The sequence below is a fragment of the Emydura macquarii genome, unplaced genomic scaffold (genome assembly GCF_026122565.2).
Source record: "Emydura macquarii macquarii isolate MOO-44397 ecotype Brisbane River unplaced genomic scaffold, CSIRO-AGI_Emac_v2 contig_2636, whole genome shotgun sequence".
In the NCBI taxonomy this organism is placed as follows: domain Eukaryota; kingdom Metazoa; phylum Chordata; order Testudines; family Chelidae; genus Emydura; species Emydura macquarii.
This window is the reverse complement of record NW_027132773.1, coordinates 1,846,216-1,870,063: the sequence shown is the minus strand read 5'-3', so window position 1 is coordinate 1,870,063 and position 23,848 is coordinate 1,846,216. Positions and strand designations below refer to the sequence as shown.

At 41.9% G+C, this 23,848-nt stretch overlaps 1 protein-coding gene across 2 annotated transcripts in view; it reads right to left on the bottom strand.

Annotated features, from left to right (window-relative positions):
- TSPAN8 (tetraspanin 8) overlaps window positions 1-23,848 on the bottom strand; it is a 50,949-nt gene that overhangs the window by 19,741 nt on the left and 7,360 nt on the right. Inside the window, exon 7 of one of the 2 annotated variants that reach the window (XM_067563930.1) lies at window positions 23,583-23,735. In XM_067563930.1, the coding sequence (XP_067420031.1) occupies window positions 23,583-23,663 (81 nt within the window). In that variant the 5' untranslated portion in view covers window positions 23,664-23,735. Of the gene's footprint in view, window positions 1-1,854; window positions 1,971-23,582; window positions 23,736-23,848 lie in introns of those variants that run through there. The other variant, XM_067563931.1, reaches the window with a different exon arrangement.

The window sequence follows — 23,848 nt, the reverse complement described above, 5'->3', positions numbered from 1 at the left end:
AAGCCCCGAATAAAGTACTTCCTTGATTTTGTTGAAGTTTAATATACTAAGAAGTGCTCACCTAGCAGTAGTGCTCTGAGGCTGAAGTTACCTTAAGCTTCCCATTCATAAGCTCAATTTTCAACCCTACATTGGGGGCAAGCTATGTTGGTTGGACTGTTGGCACTTTTGGCAATGCTAGTGGACCCAGTGCTTAGCCCACACACTAGACAATGCCAGGCTGAGTGTGCTCGGTGAACACTGGCGAAAGGCTGTAGTAAAACCCACAGCTCTCGGGCCTGACTTTCGAGTGCTTCACCACACAATCTTAATATCTTCCATGGACTAGAGACATGAAATGTGAACCAATAGAGTCAATTATTTAATTACATCCTGTTTATGTGCATCCCTGTTTACACCCCGGTCTGGCCCTCCCTCCCGGGCACCATCAGCATCTTCCTTTAAAATGAGACAAAACACCCAAGGATTTCTCCTCTCCTCAGTACAGCCCAAGTTTCCACATGTAACATGATGCACAGGGGATGCCCTTCCCACCTTCCCTGAAACACAGTATTTTGGGGAATGTCCCACCAGAAACAGAGTTGTGGAATTCCTACTAACAGAAACACTAAGTTGGGCACAAATAGAGGTTGTGGAATCTCCATCCCTAGAGGTTTTTAAGAACAGGTTAGATGACCACCTGTCAGGAATGGTGCAATTATTACATAGCCCTGTCTTGAGTGCAGCAAACTGGACTAGATGACTGTTGAGGCCCCTTCCAGTCCTAGACTTCTATGGTTCTATGCTTAGTGCTCCTTTAAGTACTGTTGTGCAAAAGGTTCAGCTCAAACTTTAAACACATTCAAAATCAGCCGTGGCTAGATCTGAGTTTGCAAAGTGGCATTGGTTCATTAGAAGTTTATTTACTGCGTCCCCAAGCTACCAAAGGCTTTTGCAAACTCTGTCTGGCTAGCTACAAACTTTCAGAGCCACTGTTTGTGGTTCCTTTTGAGTTTTGTCTCCTGTTCACTGGGGAAGATCCCCTGGGGCAAGTCCCATGGTGTAACTACTAATTCCACTTCGGGTTTCAGTGTCCCCTTTGTGAACCTGTCACATCTCTTGCCTAAGGGTTGACCAGATTCAGCCATGAGAATACTGGTTTTATTTGAACTCAAACCTTTCAAAAACTTCCGGGCTGGCTGCAAACAAGTTCAAACACACTAAGTATGGCAATCTGTTTCAAACCAAACTCAGAAGGCTTCACACAGCTCTTTTTTTAAATCAGGCCTGTATTCTACTCTCTCACATACTAAATCCACTTCAATACAATTACCCCTAATCCACACCATTGCAAAATATACACGTGTAAGCCAAAGCCCAAATGTGAGACTCGGTGCAACATAGAGCCAAAATAAGACACACACAAAAATTATTCCTGCAAAAGACTTGAAAATGTTGTGGAATTCCTTCTACATCCTTTACTTTCATGATTCTACACCCCTCATGTAAATAATTTACAACAATAAAAGTGAGATATTTCATGTGTAACTTTGGACTATAATGAGTGATGTCCCTCAAAATGAGGGACATATATGATATATAGTAATAGGAACGAAAATCTCTAATTTTGAATGTATAAAAAATGCAGGCATTTACTTCCTATCAAAAATGAAAGAAAAAGAGAGATTAAGTTAATGTTGCTGATAAGCAGAAGTTAAATATATTCCACTCTCTCCCCACTGCTCTACCTACTTGTAATCATACTCTAGTTTTTTATTTATATCAGATTTCCTTTATAACTTACTCTGCTATAGTCCCTGAATAAGATGGGCTCTGGGTCCCATGCTACTATTAATAATTTAAAAATCAACTTACCCAGAACAAAAAGTTGAAGATGAACATGGAATATTTCATACAGCTGCTCACACCTGCCATTTTCAAAAGCAAGTGTAACCAAAACCAGAGAGAAAGTTTTTACAGGAGCTCTTTTTCTTTTCTTTTCTTTTTTTTTTTTTTTTTTTTTTTTGGGAGGTGGACTCTTTGAAAAGCTCTCAGAATGTGTTCTGTGCTCTCATACTAAAACTTTTAGTGAAAAGCACTTACAATTATTAATAAATACATATGCTCTGGGTAAATATTAACCAAGCACCCAAATGCACCACCAGGTGTTATCTCTGTATATCTGCCTGTGCATGTTCTCTTGCAGGATTGGTAGTTTTTATGATTGCATTCTTATATTCCACACCCCAAAAGTAAACAGGTATTATAGGATAAGGTATAATATCAAAAGTGGAGGAGAGGAAATGAAAATGTAAAACTTGTATAGTGTTAGTTTTAAGAGAATCCAACATTAAATGCTAAATGGTTGCATTCTAATGCTTCTAACAATTACAAGATTTGCTCTGTTTCGTCACTTTATTTACACAGGGCCGGAATTCACAGATCTTTCCCCTCCCACCTCCCCACAATCCTGCTCCAAACATCCAGTCTAAGTAATAGGATGGACGCTGGCTTTCTCCGCAGAGGAGTGGGCGGGAGGAATCTATCAGCATTACTTCAATCTCAATGCCTTCTCCAAACTGCCCACATCTCTCCCTACATGACAGCATCCCATGGATCGGGGATCTGTGGTACACAGAGTATACACCCTCTGTGCAGATTCCCAAGTTATTTTCTGCCCTCGCATGGCAATCACACTGGTTCCACTCTGAGACTCACCACACCTTGAGAGCAGGAGCAAGGATTTGTCCCACAATAAATGGCAATGACCGTTGTAATGATTTCACTTTTGTTTGGTTGCTTCAGTAGCCCTCAGAAAGATACTATTTAATGAATATAGCTATCAGATTGTTTACCCTTCTCTATCACTATATTTTCTAGAGAAACCCAATAAAACAATCCCAGGGAGATGAAAATCAGGCAGTGGTGACATTGGATTCTTCCAGGAAAGAAAGCTTTCAATTTGCAGATGGGCCGACAAAACTTTAGCTGGTAGAGGCTGGGGATGGGCTACACTGAATCAGTTTGAGCCCCAGACAATTTGACCAAGCCCCTCTTTAGTCAGCAGTGTCTACTGGCATGCCCCACACCTCCCTTCTGAGTGCACTGCACGGTTGTTTTGGGAGTGTTCTATATTTGTGTATGTAGCCCCTGCCCGCTCAGACTGGTGCTCTGTCCCCCTCTAGCAGTGACTAAGCCAGCTAGAGCAGTGGTTCCCAACCTGTGGTCCATAGGCCAAAAGTGGCCCGTGGGGTTTTTCAGAGTGGCCAGCCCTCCTGCTGGCTGCAGAAGGGAGCCACTACCTAAGTACCCAGGAGGAGTGTGTTGCTCCCCTCCCCCCCCCCGGCTGTAGCAGGGAGCATAGTAAAGCACTCCGCCTGGGTCTCTAGGAGCAGGGGTCCCTGCTGGAGCCAGAGAGAGGAGAGTACTGATCTCCCCTCTCCCTGGCTGCAGAAGGGAGCCGCTGCCTAAGAGCCCAGGTGGCATGCGTTGCTGGTGCAAGCTCCTTGCCACAGCTAAGGGGATGGGAGATTTAGCACTCCCTCCCCTTGATGGTAGCAGGGAGCAAGGCAAAGTGCTCTGCCTGGGTCCCTAGGCGCTGGGTACCTGCTGGAGCCAGAGGGAGGGGAGCACTGATCTCCCATCCCCCTGGCTGCACATTGGAGCCACTGCATAGGGACCCAGGTGGAGTGCAGCCAGGGGGACAGGAGATCCTCCTCGCTGAACTCCTTCCCTTTGGCTGCACTGGGAGGGTAGGAGCGGCTGGTGGAGACTGGTGGCCCTTCAGGGTTGTAATAAATTATATTTGTTGCCCTGGAGCCAAAAAGGTTGTGAACCACTGAGCTAGAGATTGATAAGCCTGCTACACCCTTGGCTAAGAGGTATGCATCTTTTGGTTCATGCGTTTAGCTCAAGAAGTCCAAGATTTGATTCCCGCTGCTAACACCATGCCCCTATGTAGCTCGAGGTTGCGTATATATGTAAATAGTTAATAAATAAGGTGTCTGAGGGTGATGCACATGGATACATAACCTAGTTCGGGGTTTTGTTGGACCAATAAAATGTGTTGGGCACTGAACACGGTTTCTTCTTGTTGCTCTTTACAAAAGTGATGTGTGCTTTAAGTTACACTGTCTGAATATAGCCCATAATTTTTATTAAACTAAATTTAAGAAGACACAACTGCTCTTAATTCTGATAACTGATGTTAGACCTGGCTGATCGGTATTCTAGCTTCAGACATCTTGCATGCATTTTGGAGGTAACATTTTTTCTAATTCTGAGGGCTTGGCTTTTTGACTAATTTATTTCACAACATCCATATTGAATCAGAAAATGTTCCTAAAATAATTGTGCTTATGAAATGCATATTTCTCAGGGACTTGGAGAAACAACAGAGTAGTATGTTTTAGATCTAAAGCCCCAGATAAATAAATAAGTAAATAAATGTATGTTTTCATGGAAAAATGACATAGCTACAAATGAATCATGAGAACAGTTCAAGTGCCATATAAAATTATATGACAGAGTCTATAAAGGGCAATAAAAGAATTATAGTTGACATCTGCTTTGAAGAGAAGTCTAAAATCAAAGCATGGAATTGCATTTACAGTAGGTTTATTAGTGGAGTATCTCTGAAAAAAACTGGCATATTGTACCAGAGATTACAGAGTCATAAATTGTCTTGTATGGTACATACCCATTAACAATTGATAAGTTTTAGCATAGTTTAACTTAAAATGTTTGGACCAGGCATTCAAAAAGAAAAGAACCCTCTGAGGGAAAATGAGATAAACTGAGAGGCATTTTGACATAGAAACCAAGGATAAACATGTACATAATGGCCCCCTCTAGACGGTTAGTATGCAAACATTTTGCATGTTATAAAGGGAGTCTATAGAGCCAAATCCTTGCCCCCGCCGCACCTTCCTGCCTTCTTTGCACCTTTCTAGAGTACAAAGCAGTCATGGTGTAACCGGCTGGTGTAACTGGCTATCTAACTTCAGAGATCCAGAATGGCCCCTTTGGGGTTGTTGCAGTTGGTAACAGCTTAGAGCTAAAGCTGGGCAAATTGTTTTGGGCAAATAGTTTATTCATTGGAATAAGGACTTGAATCCGGCTCTCCCACTCCCAAAAGAGCACCCTAAGCACCAGACTATGGAGTCTTTCTTTGTTTCTTGCTCTCACTCTCTAGCCCAATGACCATTCATGCTTCTGAGAAGGAAGACACAGGATCATAATCCCTGCCCTAGAGTATGGATTTAAGCACCTGAGTCTCCCATATCCCAGGTGAGTTCCCCAATCACTGGGCTATTAGATTAAGAGAAATGGTGGCACCACTTTCTCCTTTATTGATTCTGTGAATTTAGCCCTTTGCTTTTACTTAAAGATTAAAATTTCCCAGAAGTGAAATGAAACCTACTTGTTTCAGATTGAATACAATGTTTTGTTTGACCCCCAAACAATTTTTCTGAACTGGCAGCAAACCCCCCAAAAATCAGTTATTCACCAGCTCTACGAAGACCAAGCTTGAGGCTGCTCCAAGCTGTGCCAAAAATAGAACCAGTTTCCCCCCGTGTTATGTTTTCCGTTGTGCAGGGCACAAGACCAGCCCAGTTGCAGATCTGGCGCTATTGTATATAGAGTTGCAGTGAGGTTAGACAATTTTAAAAATGTAAACTCTGTATTTTAGTCAGGTCTCAGCCTATTTATTTTAGTATTGCAGGCACAATTTTATACCTGGAGGCTGCAGTTGCTGAAATAATTTACCAGAACCTCTGGGATTTTACTTCTCTTGTCAGAAAAGAACCAATTACCAGTTATTACCAGTAAATTCCAGGAGGATTCCAGTTCTTCCCAAGACTAGTGGCATCCATCTTGTTGACCATTTACCCCAGAAGTAAAAACCACCAGGACTTTTTTTTTCTGGTCTTTCTGAAAAAACAAAAGTGAACTTTTATATGACTTGATTGCTATATCTGGTCTGAGACATGTAAAAGAGGAATTGGGCAAAGTTAAACACATTCCCAATATGGATTGTATGCTAATTATAACTTAATCTTCCTGTATTACATGAACTTGTCATAACAGTGATGTTTCATATCTATGTGCCAATGTACCTAAAATAAAAATGTGTTTTATATGATTAAAAGTATGTGAGTGCCTTCTGTTATTGAGAAGTTTTAGTGACAGTTGTCTGCAGAAGATGGTAACTCTATTTATTGTCTATTTACCTATCTTCTTTGTGGCTGCATAAGTGGATCATTGCACATTTATTTGCATTTGCAGTTGCATTTCAATATGTAACGACCTGATTTGCAGGTGCAACCAGGTGGTAACAATTCTAAATGGGTGCAACTATCAGCAAAAGTAAATCTGCCTGCAGTTTTGTGCCCATACTTAATTGTTTATGCTAAAATTGCTCCCACAATCTTGGAGACCCTATTCAACATTTAGGCCCTTACGTACGTATACAAATAATAATAATAATGGTTTGCCACAAACCTCCTGGAAGCCTTTTCCAGTTAAGGCATTGAAAATATAAATTGTAAATAATAAATGCCTGACAGGTTAACGTATGGCGTTATCAGTCACTCCTTTGGGTGCAGTGAATGGGTGAGGCTAGCATGCTATTGCAGGGCACAAGCTAAATACAAATAGAAGTGGAATTCTGAGATCATTCTTACTCCTGCAACTGAGTCTCTCAGCTGAATGATAAACCTGAGATTGTGATGACCAGACATGATTAAAGATCCCATGGCACTGGTTTTCAAGAGAAGGTGTCACCCCTTGTGCTCTCATCCATTTCCACTTTCGGTAATTAAATTGTATTTACCCTGCTCTGGAGTTTCAGTTGGATACCATCTTCTTCATTTCCTGCCCCTAACTATTGTGTAATGTTACTGTACACAACTAAAGAGTTGCCATATATTTTCCAAGAGTGTGCTGCAGATCAGTATGGATGAAGTGATACTTATATGTAGTCAGTCTTGAATGCACTTTGAGGTCCATCAAGAAAGATAAAAGAGATAAAAATGGGTATCAAATCCGGATCTGAATTGCAAACTCTCCAAAATGCATGGGAGTTTGGATCCACAATTTTGGTAATGGAGATGGAGTAATTTGCAACATTTAGATCTGTGTTCAGATTTCAATCACCTACAATGTCAGATCTGGGATTTTGGTTTGGGTCCATCTATAACAAATGTAAGATATTATTGAATTATTATTATTAGTAATAATAATATTTAAACTGGAAATTAATCACTGCCACATTAGCCAAGAACCAGGTTAAAATGCGATTTCAAATGCAGGGTCACTGGATTCCAATTTAAGTTCAATGGCAAGGTGAAAAGGGTGAAATATAGTATGAACTTTTTGCCCAGTTTGGTTAAAACTGCATAATAGAATAGGCTTGGTATTGAAGAGATATGGTATTACCAAATCTCACAAGTTTTTCGTCAACCACTGGAACTGAGTGATTATGTCAGAATCTCAGCTTTCATTTTAAAATAAACTGTGTTTCTAGCCCTCAAGATTGCAGCAGAAAGCTAGAAAACATGACATGAATGCACCCTAAAGGCTTAAAATCAGAAGACAAATAAAGAATAAAAACTACACTGATATTTTTAAAAAAATCTTGTGATTTTTCAGATCTGACTCATGAGTTTTGAAGGCTTAGTTTTGACAGTACTGCTAATATGATGTTAAACTCTTTGTGTTGACAAGCATTGCCATGTTTAATACAGTGTTAGCTGGTTGTAAATCCTAGAGTCCACACTAAGGCTGATCATCTGATATAATGTTAAGCACAAAAGCCCTGTCTATATCGAAGGCCAGATTATCCTTTACATGATTCTGGCAATGTAAACTGGGTCTTCATGAGTATAAATCTCATTAACTCCCACTTCAGGCCTCTTTATACTGCAAGAATGATTTAAAAGGGGCTATAGTGTAAATGAGAATCTGGCCCTGAGTGTTTAATACTGTGTTAGTTAATTAGCACTGTATAGCTATCTGATGTAGATAGGCCCATAAGGAGATGTTCCACTTCAGTTTGTGGCACTGAGGCTCTAGAAATAAGGAGCAGCAAAACTCCCCCATCAACATTCATACTGACTGCACATGCATAATGAATTATTTTGGTTATCGGTGTCTGACTTGGACTAGGGTAAATGAAAGGAAGATGGAGTCATACTGGTGAGACTTGATAAAAATACTGTTAAAGGAGAAAGTGGACATTACTATCTCAGTATGTTGTATTTTGATAGCCACTCTTTCTTCTATTTGATCTTCCTAATGGTTGGGAACTAAAGAGAAGGGACTTGATAAGAAAGAAAAAGAGACAATCTGGCAGCTCTCCCACTTGATCTCATTCCAGATTTTGATTAACAGTATGTGGAGTCATGTATCTAATTCTTTAATTGCTTATACACCAATGCTAGGATCCTGGGTGTATAAGAACATAAAAACTGCCATACTGGGTCAGACCAATGGTCCATCTAGATCAGTATCCTGTCTCTGGCAGTGGCCAGTGACATAGCTTCAGGGGGAATGAACTGAATAGGACAATTTTTGACAGATCCATCCCTGTCTTCCCCGCCCAGCTTCTGGCAGTCAGAGGTTTATGGTTTCAACACTGGGCTCCAAGGTCTTGCCACCCACAGTGTTCAAAATTCAGAAGTCCTCTCTGAACTTAGCCCCGAGATCCAGGCATTCTAAGGCATCTGATTCATAGCATCACTGCTCTCCCGCCCTTGCCTGGGCGACATCTAATGGACTTGTGCACTCTCTCTCTTTCCTGTTGCCTAAAGCAACAACTTTTCCACCAAGAAACAAACCTTACACAGCATGTCCGTCTCTGATCCACTCTTACTTTCCTCCCACAGGAAACTTCTCCTCTTTCCACATACTGGAAGTTTTATTCCAAGTCCACCCAGTTCTCCTAACTGAAAACTCACATGAAAAATGTAGTTTTAAACTCTCGCTGATATTTTGCTCCATACTAAAGTACAAAGACTTGATCCTGTTGGACAGGGACAGGGAGCAGGAATGGTCCCATGAGGTAGTACTCTGCCCTTTACTACGGGAAAGAAAGGATGAGTCAGGCCAAAATGAGAATACATTAATATTTTTGTCACCAGAGCTGACATTACAAATCTGTCCCCATGCTAAAACATTTGTCCATACCAAAGCCAACATTTCAGGAATCATCTGCTTCTGATGCGTGCAGTATATACAATGGGGATGGAGAACTGAAATGCACACAGAGGATCAACTTATAGTTTAAATCTTAAAAAAAAAAAAAAAAGTAATTCTTTATGACAGAGAATATTTAGAAATGAAGGCAATAATGCTGAAAGGGACAACAGATTGAAATCATCATGGGAACAAGTGAAACCTGAATGTTTCCATGTCATACCTCCTTTGAGCATAATTGCTTTAATTTTCAGCACTTAGGATAACAAAGGATGCTTTTCCCATTGAAACTGAAGGCTCCACATCAGCATACAGTTGGCCTTTGTGCCTCCTCTGAGCTAAATCATTTGTTGCCATACCATCAAAGTGAAGGAATTTTGGTTTTGGCACTACCTCCTCATGACAAACAAACAATAATAATAAAAAAAAAAAAACGTTTGTCCTGACACTGGGTAACAGTGTGGGACATCCACCCGAGCACATACTTCCCAGCTTCACAAAACTGTTCCAAGATCATCTATATCTGTGGTCAGGGTTTCCATATATCCAGAGATGATCCTGAGCAAATGCCATGGAACCCTCCATGTATGTTGACAATCAGATACTGATTGTGACCTCTAGAGCTGGTCCCTGTCTGTATAATGAAGCAAACCAAATCCCAGATCTGACCACCACCTACACATTGGGGAAGTTCAGATCTCCTGTCAGCTCTGAACTTGGCTGTTTAGATCCATCTCTGCTACCACCAATGTATGGGATCCAGATAAGGGTTATATTCCATAGTGTCTTATTATTTAATATAACAAAAGGTCCCAATCAAGATAGGGGGTCTATTGTACTAGATAATTTATAAATATATAGTAAGTTGTAAGAGACAATATATGCTCCAGAGAGCTTACAGGCTGTGAAAGGAATAAACTGATATGTTATACACATTATTCACTAAGAAGATTAGATTCCTCTGGCTTTCCCAAGTTGCAGGTCCAATGCTTGCTTTCCTACCTTTTGTATTCCATGCAAAATATTTGCCCATCTCACCAAGTCTGGAAAGGCCAATCAGAGACAACAAAGGGCCAAATTCTCATTAGGTGTAAATTGGCACCACTTCATTGACCAACATAGCTATTATGATTTACACACAGGAGCATCTAGTCCAAAGACTAAATATGACAGTATAAAAACACCATGATCCGTAAGCCATTCCTAAAATGACTCAAAGGGAAAACATCAGATATGGATATATGTAGGATATTTCCTCTAAAATCTCCCTAGAGACTCTGTGTGGACTATTTCCTCACAAAACATGGCAAGAAAGGCAACAAATAGTGATTATGAAGGACACAAGCCTTCACGTTTGCACTACATCAGTAGAAGAAACAAAAGGTGATCATTTATCCAATTTTTCATAAGTAACATTTCACATCCATTTTCAAAATGTCAAATACATGTCAGAGATAAGTGTCGTTTTGAAAATAAAGATGTATCTTAATAGCATCCGCCATCACAAGACCCATCCCTTGGAAAAATATCATTTAATATAGGCATATGTATGCCCATGCATGTTTCCCAGACATGCTCCAACTGAAAACCCAACAGCTACACGAAGACAACCTTCCACTAATTGCTGTCTCAACAATGTAATTTTGGTTACTGGTGCATAAATCTGGTTGAGCTCTTTCACCATCAAATTATGACAACATAGCACACGGTTAAAAATGTGCTTATGAGTCTTCTGACACTGTGGAGATGTGAGATCATTGGACCAGACACTTGACCACACTAAGTCTCTTTTGTGCCATTCTAACCCAATTGAGAAAACAGGAGTTTACTCACCCTGTGAAGTAACAGAGGTTCTTTGAAATGGTTGTTCCTGCCATGGCTGCTCCACTTTAGGCATTAGGTGATTGCGTGCCCTTGTGCTTGTAATCGGAGATTTGTAGTAGCACCTGGTTGGGTCTCACATGAGCTGTCCCTGTCTCGTGCCGACTCAGCCATGCAACCAACTCCCTCTTGGTCCCTTCTGTACTACAGAGTACCTAGTACAAAACTCTGAAATAGAGGAGAGGAGGGAGAGTAGTGGAGCACCCACTGGGTCAACCATCTCAAAGAACCTCAGTTACTGCACAAGGTGAGTAACCTTCTCTTCTTCGAGGAGTGTCCCTGTGGGTGCTCCATTTTAGGAGACTGTAGAGCAGTGCCACCTCAGTGGAAGGAAGGGGTTTTGGAGTTGCAGTTGTGGTGGATGATAAAACTGTAAGTCCAAATAGAGCATCTGATGATGAATGCTGCTCTACAGCCTAGAGTTGTGTGATGTATAGGCTAACACCCAGGTTGCTGCTTTGCAGATGTCTCTAATAGGGACATTGGTAAGGAAGGCTATTGAAGCAGATAGTGCTCTGGTGGAATCTGTGTGGGTCCCCAGAGGAGTTGTAACTGTTGGTGATAACAAAAGTCAATGCATCCGGAGATCCATTTAGACAGCCTCTGTTTAGATATGGCATTTCCTTTTGATCATTATGTGATAGAAAGGAATAATTTTGGTGACTTTCTTTGTTCTCTCAATATAAAAAGCTAGTGCTCTTCAGACATCCAGGTTGTGGAATGCAGCTTCTCATTTAATCCCATGGCATTTTAGGAAGAATGATGGGAGGTAAATGGGTTGATTCAGATGGAATGAGGAGGCAACCTTAGGTTAGAACTTGGGATGCAGTCTTAAGGTAAATTTATTTTCGATGAATGTTGTATATGGGGGTGTGCCATGAGGATTCCCAGTTCTCCCACTTGTCTGGTGGATGTGATGGAGATGAGGAAGGCACCTTCATCAAAAGGTGGAGTAGTAGACATGTCACTAGTGGTTCAAATGGTGGTCTGCTAAGGCCTCGTAACACCAGATTGAGGTTCCACGATGGAGTAAGGGCTCGTGTTTCAGGGTAGATTTTACAAAGGCCCTAGAGAAAATGTTTGGTAATTGGATGAGTGAAAATCAGGAACTCATCCACCTGGCGGTGGAACGCAGTGATAGCTGTGATGAGTACTCTGACCGAGCTCATGGAGAAGCCTGATTTCTTAAGTTCCAATATATAGTCAAGTACCAGTGGCAGAGGAGCAGAAACCACCCTGAGTGGTCTGTTTTGGCACCAGGTATTGCATCGCCTCCATTTGTGAAGGCATGTATGTCGAGTAGTTCATAGACTCATAGACTTTAAGGTCAGAAGGGACCATTATGATCAGCTAGTCTGACCTCCTGCACAATGCAGACCACAGAACCTCACCCACCCACTCCTGTAATAGACTCCTAGCCTATGACTGAGTTATTGAAGTCCTCAGATCATGGTTTAAAGACTTCAAGGTACAGAGAATCCATCAGCAAGTGACCCATACCCTATGCTGCAAAGGAAGGCAAAAAAAACAAACAAAAAAAACAACCTGAAGCGCCTCTGCCAATCTGCACTTGGCGAAAATTCCTTCCCGACCACAAATATGGTCATCAGCTAAACCCTGATCATGTGGGCAAGACTCACCCAGCCAGATACTCAGAAAGAATTCTCTGAACCCACCTCATCTAACATCCCATCACAGGCCATTGGGCATATTTACCGCTAGAAGTCAAAGATCAGTTAATTTCCAAATAGGCTGTCAATCATCCCATCCCCTCCATAAATGTACCAAGCTCAGTTTTGAAGCTAGCTAGGTTTTTTGCCCCCACTGCTCCCCTTGGAAGGCTGTGCCAGAACTTCACTCCTCTGATGGTTAAAAACCTTCCTCTAATTTCAAGTCTAAATTTCCTGATGGCCAGTTTATATCCATTAGTTCTTGTGTCCACATTGGCGCTGAACTTAAATAACTCCGCTCCCTCCCTGGTATTTATCTCTCTGATGTATTTATAGAAAACAATCATATCTCCCCTCAGCCTTCTTTTGGTCTCTGAGCTTCATCTCAGAAGACAGGTCTTCCATTCCTTGGATCATCCTAGTAGCCCTTCTCTGCACCTGTTCCAGTTTGAATTCATCTTTCTTAAACATGGGAGACCAAAACTGCACACTGTATTCCAGATGAGGTCTCACCAGTGCCTTGAATAACGGTATTAACACCTCCCTTCCTCTACTGGAAATACCTCGTCTGATGCATCCGAGCACTGCATTTGTTTTTTTCATGGCCACATCACATTAGCGGCTCATAGTCATCCTGTGATCAACCAATACGCCCATGTCCTTCTTCTTCTGTCACTTCCAACTGATGCGTCCACAGCTTACAGCAAAAATTGTAATTAGTCCCTAAATGCATGATCTTGCACTTTCCACTATTAAATTTCATCCTATTTCTATTACTCCAGAATACAAGGTCATCCAGATCTTGCTGTGTGATATCCTGGTCTTTCTTTGTATTAGCAATACCTCCCAACTTTGTGTCATCCTCATATTTTATTAGCACATTCCCCCTTTTTGTGCCAAGGTCAGTAATAAAAAGGTTAAATAAGACTGGTCCCAAGACCAATCCCTGAGGAACTCCACTAATAACCTTCCTCCAGCCTGATAGTTCACTTTTCAGTATGACCCATTGTGGTCTCCCCTTTAACCAGTTCCTTTATCCACCTTCCAATTTTTATATTAATCCCCATCTTTTCCAATTTAACTAATAATTCCCCATGTGGAACCATATCAAATGCCTTACTGAAATCTAGGTAAATTAGATCCACTGTATTCTCTTTGTCTAAAAAATATGTTATCTTCTCAGAAAGGGAGATCAGCTTGGTCTGGCATGATCTACCTTATGTAAAACCATGTTGTATTTTGTCCCAGTTACCATTAACCTCAATGTCCTGAACTGCTTTCTCTTTCAAATTTTTTCCCAAGACCTTGCATATTACTGAGGTCAAACTAACAGGCCTATAATTACACAGATCACTTTTTTCCCTTTCTTAAAAATAGGAACTATATTAGCAATTCTTCAGTCATATGGTACAACCTCTGAGTTTACAGATTCATTAAAAATCCTTGTTAATGAGCTTGCAATTTCATGTGCCAATTCCTTTAATATTTTTGGATGAAGATTTAGTCCCCTGATTTAGTCCCATTAAGCTGTTCAAGTTCGGCTTCTACCTCGGATGTGGTAATTTCTACCTCCATATCCTCATTCCCATTAGCTCCCCAGACACTATCCCTAAACTCTTCATTAGCCTCATTAAAAACTGAGGCAAAGTATTTGTTTAGATATCAGGTCATGCCTAGATTATCCTTAACCTCCACCCTATCCTCAGTATTTAGCAGTCCCACTTCTTTCTTGGTTTTCTTCCTATTTATATGACTACAGAAACTTTTAATATTGGTTTTAATTCCCTTTGCAAGGTCCAACTCTACTTATCTTTTGGCATTTCTCCCTTTATCTCTACATGTTCTGACCTCCAAGAGGTAGTTTTCCTTGCTGATCCCTTCCATCTTCCACTTCTTGTAGGCTTTCTGCTTTCTCTTAATCATCTGTCTGAGATGCTTGCTCATCCATCTTGGTTTACAACTCTTGCCTAAGAATATTTTCCCCCTTCCTTGGGATGCAGCTTCAGATACTTTCTGCAATTTTAACTTGAAGTAATTCCAAGCCTCCTCTGCCTTTAGATCATGTTCTTCAGTCCAGTCCACTCCCCTAACTAAATCCCTTAATTTTTTTAAGTTAGCCCTTTTGAAATCAAAGACCCTAGTCACAGGTCTATTTTTGTTTATTCTTCCATTTAGTTTGAACTGAATTAGCCCATGATCGCTCGAATTAAGGTTGTTTCCTACAACCAGTTCTTCTATGAGGTCCTCACTACTCACCAATACTGAATCTAAAATGGCATCCCTTCTTGTTGGTTCAGAAACTATTTGGTGAAGGAATCTGTCAGTTTTCACATCCAGGAAAATCTGGGCCCTATTATTATTATTGGCACTAGTCTTCCAGTCTATATCTGGGAAGTTAAAGTCTCCCATAATCACACAGTTCCCAGTAGTATTTATGACTATTTAATAGAATGTCCCTTACTTCCTCTGAACAGGTCATTTCAGTTTCTCAGAACCATGGGGCAGCCACACTTTGATGTGGAATATTGCCAGGTTCGGGTGATGAACCTGGCTCGCATCCTGGGAAAGGAGATGAGGTAGAAGAGGAAAAGTGCGTGGTGGGCACACAGCCATCTTTACAAGGTAGGGAAATCACATTTGCCTGGGCCTCGTGGGGGCTATCAATATGACTCTGAAGTTGTCTGTCCTGATCTTGCATATGACCCATAATAGAAGAGGGGTTGGAAGGAAGGCATACAGTAAGGGTGCATCCCATTTAATGAGAAAAGTGTCGCTCAGGGAATGGGAAACCAATCTTGCTCTGGAGCAGAAATATGGGCATTTGGCATTTTGAGTCATAGCAAAAAGGGCTATAGTTGGGGACCCCAAATGTTTGACTATATTCCATAGTACTCCAGGATTCATTTCCCACTTGTGGTCCTGAGAAAATTGTCTGCTTAGTGCATCTGCAGTGATGTTTTGGCATCCTGTTAGGTAAGAGGTTGAGATGTCATTATGACTGATGCACCAATCCCATAGTAGCATGGTTTCCATGCATAGGGACTGTGACCAGGCCCCACCCTCCCTTTGCTGGTTTATATAAAGCAAGTGATAGGCAATTGACATTATTTGCGAGGATCTTTATAGATTTGTTCTTGATCACAGATAGGAAATGGGAGCATGCACTGAGAACTGCCCATAGCTCCAGTAGGTTTATATGTAGGATGGATTCTGATAGAGACCAGTGGCCTTGGACTGTGTGATTGTGCAGATGTGCTTCCCAACTTTGTAGGGAAGCATCCATAGTGATTATCATCATTGGAAGGTTCTAAACAAAAGGGGACTCCTGCACAGGCATTGTTTGGTTATGTCCACCAATGTAGAGAGTCTTTTACTTTGTTTGGTATCGTGAGACATTTGTTTATGCCATGTCTGTGTGGAGCCCACACTGTCTGAAGATAAGCTTGCAGGCATCGCATGTGCAGTCTGGCATATTTGACAACAAATGTCATTGCGGACACGTGGCCCAACAGTTGAAGGCAGGTTTTGGACAATGACTGGGGACTGCCTCATGTCGTGAAAATTAGATTGAGTAAAGACATGAACTGTTGTCGGGACAGCAAGGCTGTAGCCTCCAGAGACTCAAGATAGGCCCTAATGAACTCCAGTTTCTGCAAGGTGTGTTGATTTCTGTATATATATTTGTAGGCCTAGACATGTGAAAAGAGCTATTGTGTTGAGTAGCTTAAAGTGCTTCTTGTTGAATCAATGCTTTAAGTAAACAATAATCAAAATAGGGGACTATTATGACCCTTTTTCTACATAGATGAGCCATCATCACCACAAGAACTTTTGAAAATACCTGTGGGGCATTGGACAATCTGAAGGACAGTACTTCGTAATGGAAGTGGTCTGCTCCTAGAACAAACCTGAGGAATCTCCTGTGTGAGGGATGTATTGTTATATGAAAATATGCATCCTGGAGGCAGAGGGCTGACAACCATTCCCTTCTTTCCAGTGCTGGAATTATGGTTGCTAATGCGACCATCCTGAAACATTGGATCTTCACAAATTAGTTGAGTTTCCTTAAGTCGAGAATGGGCCTCTATACTCCAGTTTTTTCTGGGTTATAAAGTAATGAGAGTAGAATCCTCTCCGTCTGTGTTGTGTTGGTACTGGTTCTACTACTCCTAGGCATATGAAATGGTTTACCTCCTGTTGCAGTAAATTTTCGTGAGAGGGGTCCCTGACAATATGGGTTGGTGGGTAGGAGGGATGGAGGTAAATGAGATGGAATAGTCAGTCTCAATGATCTCTAATACCCATCTGTCTGATGTGATAGTCTGCCAAGCTGGATGGAATGGGGTCAGACAGTCTCCAAATGGATGTGAGGTAATGGGTGTTTCCAGCATTTGAAATTGAGTGCATCTCGTGTCCTTGATCAAAACCTCAAAATTATTGTTTTGAAGGATGTTGCTGGGATGTCAAGGACTGGGACAGGGGCTGTCACCATCTTGTGGGTCTTTGCTTCTGTCTTTGTGGGTCATACAGTATTTGAGGTTATGTATAACGTGCAGATTGGAATCTTTGCTCTGAGTTGTATTTGCCCTGTTTTTTCTTATTCATAGGCATATATCTACCCAAGGATTTCAGCGTTGCTCTGGAGTCCTTCAATGTGTGAAGGGACGCATTGATTTTGAATGCAAATAGTGTGAGGGCCTTTAAACATGAGATCCTCAACCGTTGATTGTAACTCTTTGGGAAACTTAGAGAGGTGGAGCCAGGATGCGTGGTGCATGACTACAGCAATGGCAATGGAATGTGCTGCTGTATCTGCTTAGTCCAGTGAGGCTTGCCAGGCTGTTCAAGTGAGAAGATGGCTCTCCAAGAGGGTTGCCTTGAATTGTTCTCTCTCCTTCAGGCAGAAACTCAATAAAATCTGATCATTTCAAGTAGTTTGTATAATTGTACTTGGCCATTAACGCCTCATAGTTGGCAATCCTAAATTGTAGGGTTGCTGATGAGTAGGCCTTATGACCAAAAAGGTATAGGTTCTTTGAGTCTCTGTTGTATAGGGTGACTCTGGAATAGTGTTGTCTGCCCTGTTCATTCACTGCTTCCACCATGAGGAAATTTGGTGTGGGGTGTGAAAAAAAGAAGTCCATTCCTTTAGAGGGACACATAATACTTTTTATCTGCCCTTTTGGAGGTGGGTGGGACTGTTGCCGGAGTCTGCCGGATGGTTTTGGCTAGATCCATAAGGGCATCATCGGAGGAAGTTGATGTGTCATATATCCAGCAGTTTATGCTGGGCTCTGACACTTCCTCTACCAGAATACCCAAGGAGTCTGCCACTCTCTTAAAGAGCTCCTGAAATTGTTTAAAATCATCTCCAGTGGTGGATGGTGGGCGATGATAGTTTCTTCCAGGGAAGAAGATGAGAAGTTGGCTGCTGCTTCAGCTTCCTGGTCTGAAGCCTCCTCCAGTTCTTCAACTGCCTCTTCAGGGGGCTCAGAGGGTCCTGGTACAGAGGGTGAAGGGGAATGTCTTGACCTTACTCTGGGTGGACTGGGAGGCTTGTGGTGTGGTGCTCAGAACACTGTCCCTGGGTCCCAGTAATGCCATTGTGATGAGAAAGGCATTGGCGGTGACATCCATGGTTGTCCGTACCAGCTCTGAGTTTGAGATCCCATATGATAAACCCTTTGTTGTGATGGATCTGGTCTGTCAGATGTATGCGGAGGCGAAGAGTGATGGGAGGAGTGGATTTCCCCTTCGTCCTCATCACTCAAAAAGGGAGGCATAGATCTGGGTGATATAGTAAGATGGCTCAGTACTGAGCATGCTGGAGTGAAGTCAGTACCGAGGAGATTCGGCATTGAGGAAACCAGGAGATCCTTGTATCGAAGGAATTGCTCTGGTATTGAGAGCATTGATACTGATGAAGGTGTTGTCAATGGTACCAATATCTCGAGTGCAGCTGTCGGTGCTGAGGACTGCGTGAAGACAGAAGGTGGTGCCATATCCTGCAGTGGTGTCAAGCTGCTCATGCTGAATGCCTCAACAGCTCTGATGATACCAAGGCAGAGAGTTTTACTTTCCCTTTGCTACCCTGGTCCAAGCTAGCCCACTCAGACTCTTTTGCTCATGTGGTACGCATGATACCGGATGGTCCCACTACCTCAATGGTGCAAGGTCCCAGTGCAGTTGGTACCGATGGGATATGCTCGGTGGGAGAGTGCTGGTGGATTCCCAGAAGGGGAAGTTGGAGCCCACTTTTTAGTCACCTTTTTAGCAGAGTGCTCTTTTCCCTGAGCCTGTGAAGGAGAGCCTCTGTCATAGACTGTCATAGGAGACTGTTGTCCAAGGGGGGGGTCATGATCTGGGTTCAGATGCTGGGCACAGAGATTTCTCCATCATGAGGAGTTTAAATTACAGGTCTCTTGCGCCTTTCTGGCTTGGGCTTTTAGGTTATGGCAGTGTGAGCACTTCTGTGGGACATGAGTCTCGCCAAGGCAGTGGACACACTATGAATGCCTGTCTGAGACCGGGATAGAAAGTCTGCATATAAGGCAGTGTTTAAAACCTGGGGAGCTGGACATGCCCCTCAGAGAAGGGTTTTGTCCCAGAAAGGAGAACAACTATACTATTCTAAAGGGTCACTAACAACTAAAATTTAATTTCCTAATATAAGAGAAAAAACTTTTTTTTAAATGTTTGTTTGTTTTTAAAGGAGAAAGAAAATAAATGGTGAAGGAGAGGTAACTATAAACCAACCAACAAGTAACAATTAACTAAATAACTCAACTAAGTTAAAGTACAGAGCTGATGCTAAGTGCTCTGACTGAAGCCAAAGGCTGTACAGAAGGAACTAAGGTGGGGTTGGTCGCACGGCACTATAACTGTCAGAAGTGGCATGAGATAGGGATAGTGCTTGTGCGACCCAACCAGGCACTGCTACTACAAATCTCCAATTATAAGCGGAGGAGCGTGTGATCGCCTAAAGCAGAGCACCCACAGGGACTCTCCTCGAAGAAGAACTTAAAGTTTGTTTAAGTGACCAACTGAAGATCCTGTTTACAAAGGGAAATTCTCCATTTATGTAGAGGTGGCTATGCCTACACCACCTCCATCATAGTTTGTGGCACAGGAGGTGTGTCAAAGCATGGGCAAGGGACAGGGACCAAGGCTGGAATGTTGTTGTCTGTGCAACAAGGCACAAATAGAGCAGCCTTGGCATTGCTCTATATTGAATGCCCAGCCTCAAAGTCAGTGGGGACATACAATCAACTTTGGCCCCTCAGAATCTGCACTGAACAAACTTTGTCTGGAATAGAGAATCCCACCCATTACACCTTAAAGCTACATGTGCATGGAAGCTAATGAGTCACATATACCTAACTAAAAATTCCTGAACAACACATTCATATTTCCACTCCATCAATGGGTAGCTACTTCTTACACCTCCCCTCATGGCCTCAGGTCACTCTGCAAGCAGCCCTTGCTTTTGTTTCCCCATTCAAGGGGCTTCTTCAATAAGTCAGAAATCCTTTCGTCCAGTCACAGCTCTTCTCAGTTCTGGTTTATTAAATTAACAAAACATTCAAACTCAAGGTCCCAAGTCCCTCCATTTCCCTCCTTATCAGGTCACTCCCAGGCCTTTTCCGCCTGCAGTCTCACTCCGCACATTTCAGGGTTCTCTCCTGGAGCCTGCTGTCTCCCAGCAGCTTCAGTATTCGAACTCTGTTCTCCCTGAGAACTTGTCTCTCTCTGCAGGGTCAACAGCCCAACTTCTTCCTGCCATTCTTTATAGGGGCATCAGATGATCCTGGCCTAGGTGTGCCTCCTTAATAACTGTGGTTGGCTGGCCCCCAGGCCTCTAGCCCTTAAAGGGCAAGTTAGCCAGTTACACACACTCCAATGCTCCTTCCTTATTGGGTATCATTCCTTCATCCTCCACTTCAACCAAGTCTTCAAGTAGCAGTATTCATCCTGTCTCTCCATGCTATGGAGAATACAGGCCCACACAAATCTGGCACATCTTCCACAAATCCATTTCACCCATGGGCCATCTTTGGAATGGCCAAAGCTTTCAAAAGTTGTGGTTTTCTTGCAGCCCTCAGCATATGCTAATCCAGCAGCACAACTGTCATGCTATCCCCTACAATAGAATTAAAACATATTGTACACTGTAAATAGCATGCCCTACACAAGTCTCCACACGTCTATCACCTTCCATTACAAACTCTTGTACATCATCCCAAACAGAAATATACAGTTTACTGTGCTGAAAATACTCAAATCAGACTTAGTAACTGAACAATTAATTAAAATGGGTAAAATGTGCTAAGGCACCGCCTCCTGCACGTATCCCTCAATATATGGACAACGCATTCTGAAAGATCAAAAGTGAAAGTCCTAGTTTGAGACTATGTTCAGTATTCCCCAGACCTTGCTCTGTTAATAAATAATTTGCTCAGATAACAATTTGGTAACTCCTGTTTTGATAGAGAACTCCCCTACATTCACATTACATATTATCTACAAACACACCTTAAGAGCTGATAAGAATGTGTGAGTATGGTGACTGTGTGTCCTTCGGTAGTTGGTACGGTATTGATAAGGAAAAAACTGGCGTATATCTGATGACGGAACAAAGGGGGAAAAAAGAACACCCTGGCGGATAACTACTAAAGAAAAGTTTATGGAGGAAAAGGTGCAGCTTACATAGCATTATGTTATATGTGTTACAGCTTTATTTAGGGCTAGTCAAAAATTTCCCCTCAACTCTTTCAGCATAAAATTGGGTTTTTAATTAAACAAAAGAAACTTGTGAAATTTGGTTTCCATGGAAAATTTTGATTTTACTTTTAAAAAATGAATACACAAACATTTAAAAGTTTTCAGTTTGAAGCTAAAAGCAAAATATTTCGATTTGAGTATGCCATCACAGTCTCTCATGGGAGTTGTAGTTTGGTTTTCTCACATCTCCATTCTCCTCTATGGCCTGGGCTTCACATCCAGACTTCATCACCAACAGTGCATTACAGCCATAGGTATCCCATGATGCATCAACTACAGCCACCAAGAGAGAAAGCCATGCTGCATCATGGGAGATTCATTTTGACCAAGCAGCCTGACTTTTAGAGGAAAATGGGAGCAAGAGGCACCCATATTATTCTAACTACAACTCCCATGAGATATTGTGGCAGCATTTCCGAATGGAAATATTTAAGGTTTTGACCAAACTATTTTGGGTTTTGATTTTTTGCTGAAAAAAGAAGAGTTTTTGCTGAAAATCCCCCCCCCCCCAAAAAAAAAATTTCCAAGGAAAAAAAGCCATTTTCCAAACAGCTCTATATCTTTATTTAGTTATTTATATTACAGCAGCACCTAGAGGCCACAGCTGAGATCAGAGACCCATTGTGCTTGGTGCTATATGAATACACAGAAGGAGACAAATCCTGCCCCTGAAAGCCAACAATCTGAAGAGACAAGACAAATAAAGAGTGAAAGGGAAAAAAGAGTCATAAAGAGGCACAAATAGTTTTGCAGCACCTGTGGCTATCTAATGTTCAGAATCATGGTGTCATGCTGTCTGGAGTGGCTCACAACTCTGAGTACCTACCTCAAGGCAGACTGTCAGGAAACAGGGCAGACACCCCAACTAGTGGTATGTTCTATAATGAGAATCACCAAGCCTTGTAACAAATTGTAAACTCCTGGATCACTATACCAGTCTTACCATGGAGTCACAGACAGTCCCCTTAGACTCTCCAGCCTATCTTGCCGCCCAGACTAATGATAAAAGATCACTCAAACCCAAAATCACACCACATCAGGTTTCTCCCAGTCACCAAGAGACCAGTCACTTATCCCAGATCAATTGGTATTCCAGATCTTACACCAAAGACAACACTGGCAGCCCATATATGCACAGGTGAATCAGAGTCTATAGTTCCAAATGGTAGCAGAGATGTAGTAATCTGCCAGTAATGGCGTACTGGGGGGTGGGGAAACCGGGCCATCCCTTCATGACACGCAGCGGGGGACATGGAGTGCAGGAGGCTCTGAGGGGCAGCTGCCCCATGCATGGAAACCCGTGGTACGCCACTGCCTGACAGTTTCCCAAAAGTCTCTCAGGGTTATCCAGAATAACTCTGAAAATCTGTCTTCTCGTTCAGTTTTTTTTTTTTGCCTTGTTGGAATCCAAATAGTCCAGAGATACAGGGTCTTTCTTTGAATCCATATTTATAGTATCTTCACACAAACCGAGGTGACTGTCTCTCAGTGAGGAATGAAATTAGCCTTTTGCCCTTCAACCATCCCATAATGGCCATTTGTTTTGAAATTAGTATTTTCTGTTAAAGTCTTTAAATCCTTCATTAGCATTTCACAAGAATTCTTTGATGAATTGTTTAGTTACATGGGAATACACAATGTAAATGTTTGCTATTACATTATAACAGGAACAGATAAGTGAAAACAATACAAGTACCATTCCACTAGTTTTAATGAAGTTTAAACATCTGAATACACACTTATACATTATTCACTGTGATCTATACTAATACACAAGTGAATTAGCCTGTGGCCCTGAGCTGACCAATGTCACACGGGTAAAATCCTGGCCCTAAAGAACTCAAAATTAATACCCTTGCCTCCTCCTGCTAGAACAAGACGGAAGCAGAGAAGGAATAGCGGCTCAGAGGAGTTTCTCTGAGGCCCACTGCTGCCTTCGGCTGCTTCTGGGTTGGTGCATCTTATAAATTACCTTTTGCTCAGGGCTGTGACTAAAGACACCATCTAACCCACAGAAATAGCAGCTAACAATTGGAACGGAGAATTTTTTTACTCACGAGCAAGGAAACAAACCTCACTGGTTGTGAATGTCTGAAAAGTATTAGTGGAGAAAATCTTTTTCCATTCAAAATAAACAACCTCTGTAAATGACATCTTCTGTATTTTGAGATGCTAGACAAGGATTATTCAGCTTGTATTGTCTCCACTTTTATGACAAAAATAGTCCTGCCAAAATAAAAATGTTGATTAGATATGCACAATAACACATAAAAATAATCCTTAGCCAAGCTAGAAAAAATGTCCATTTTGTGCTTAACTACATTTTTGTGGTGAGAATA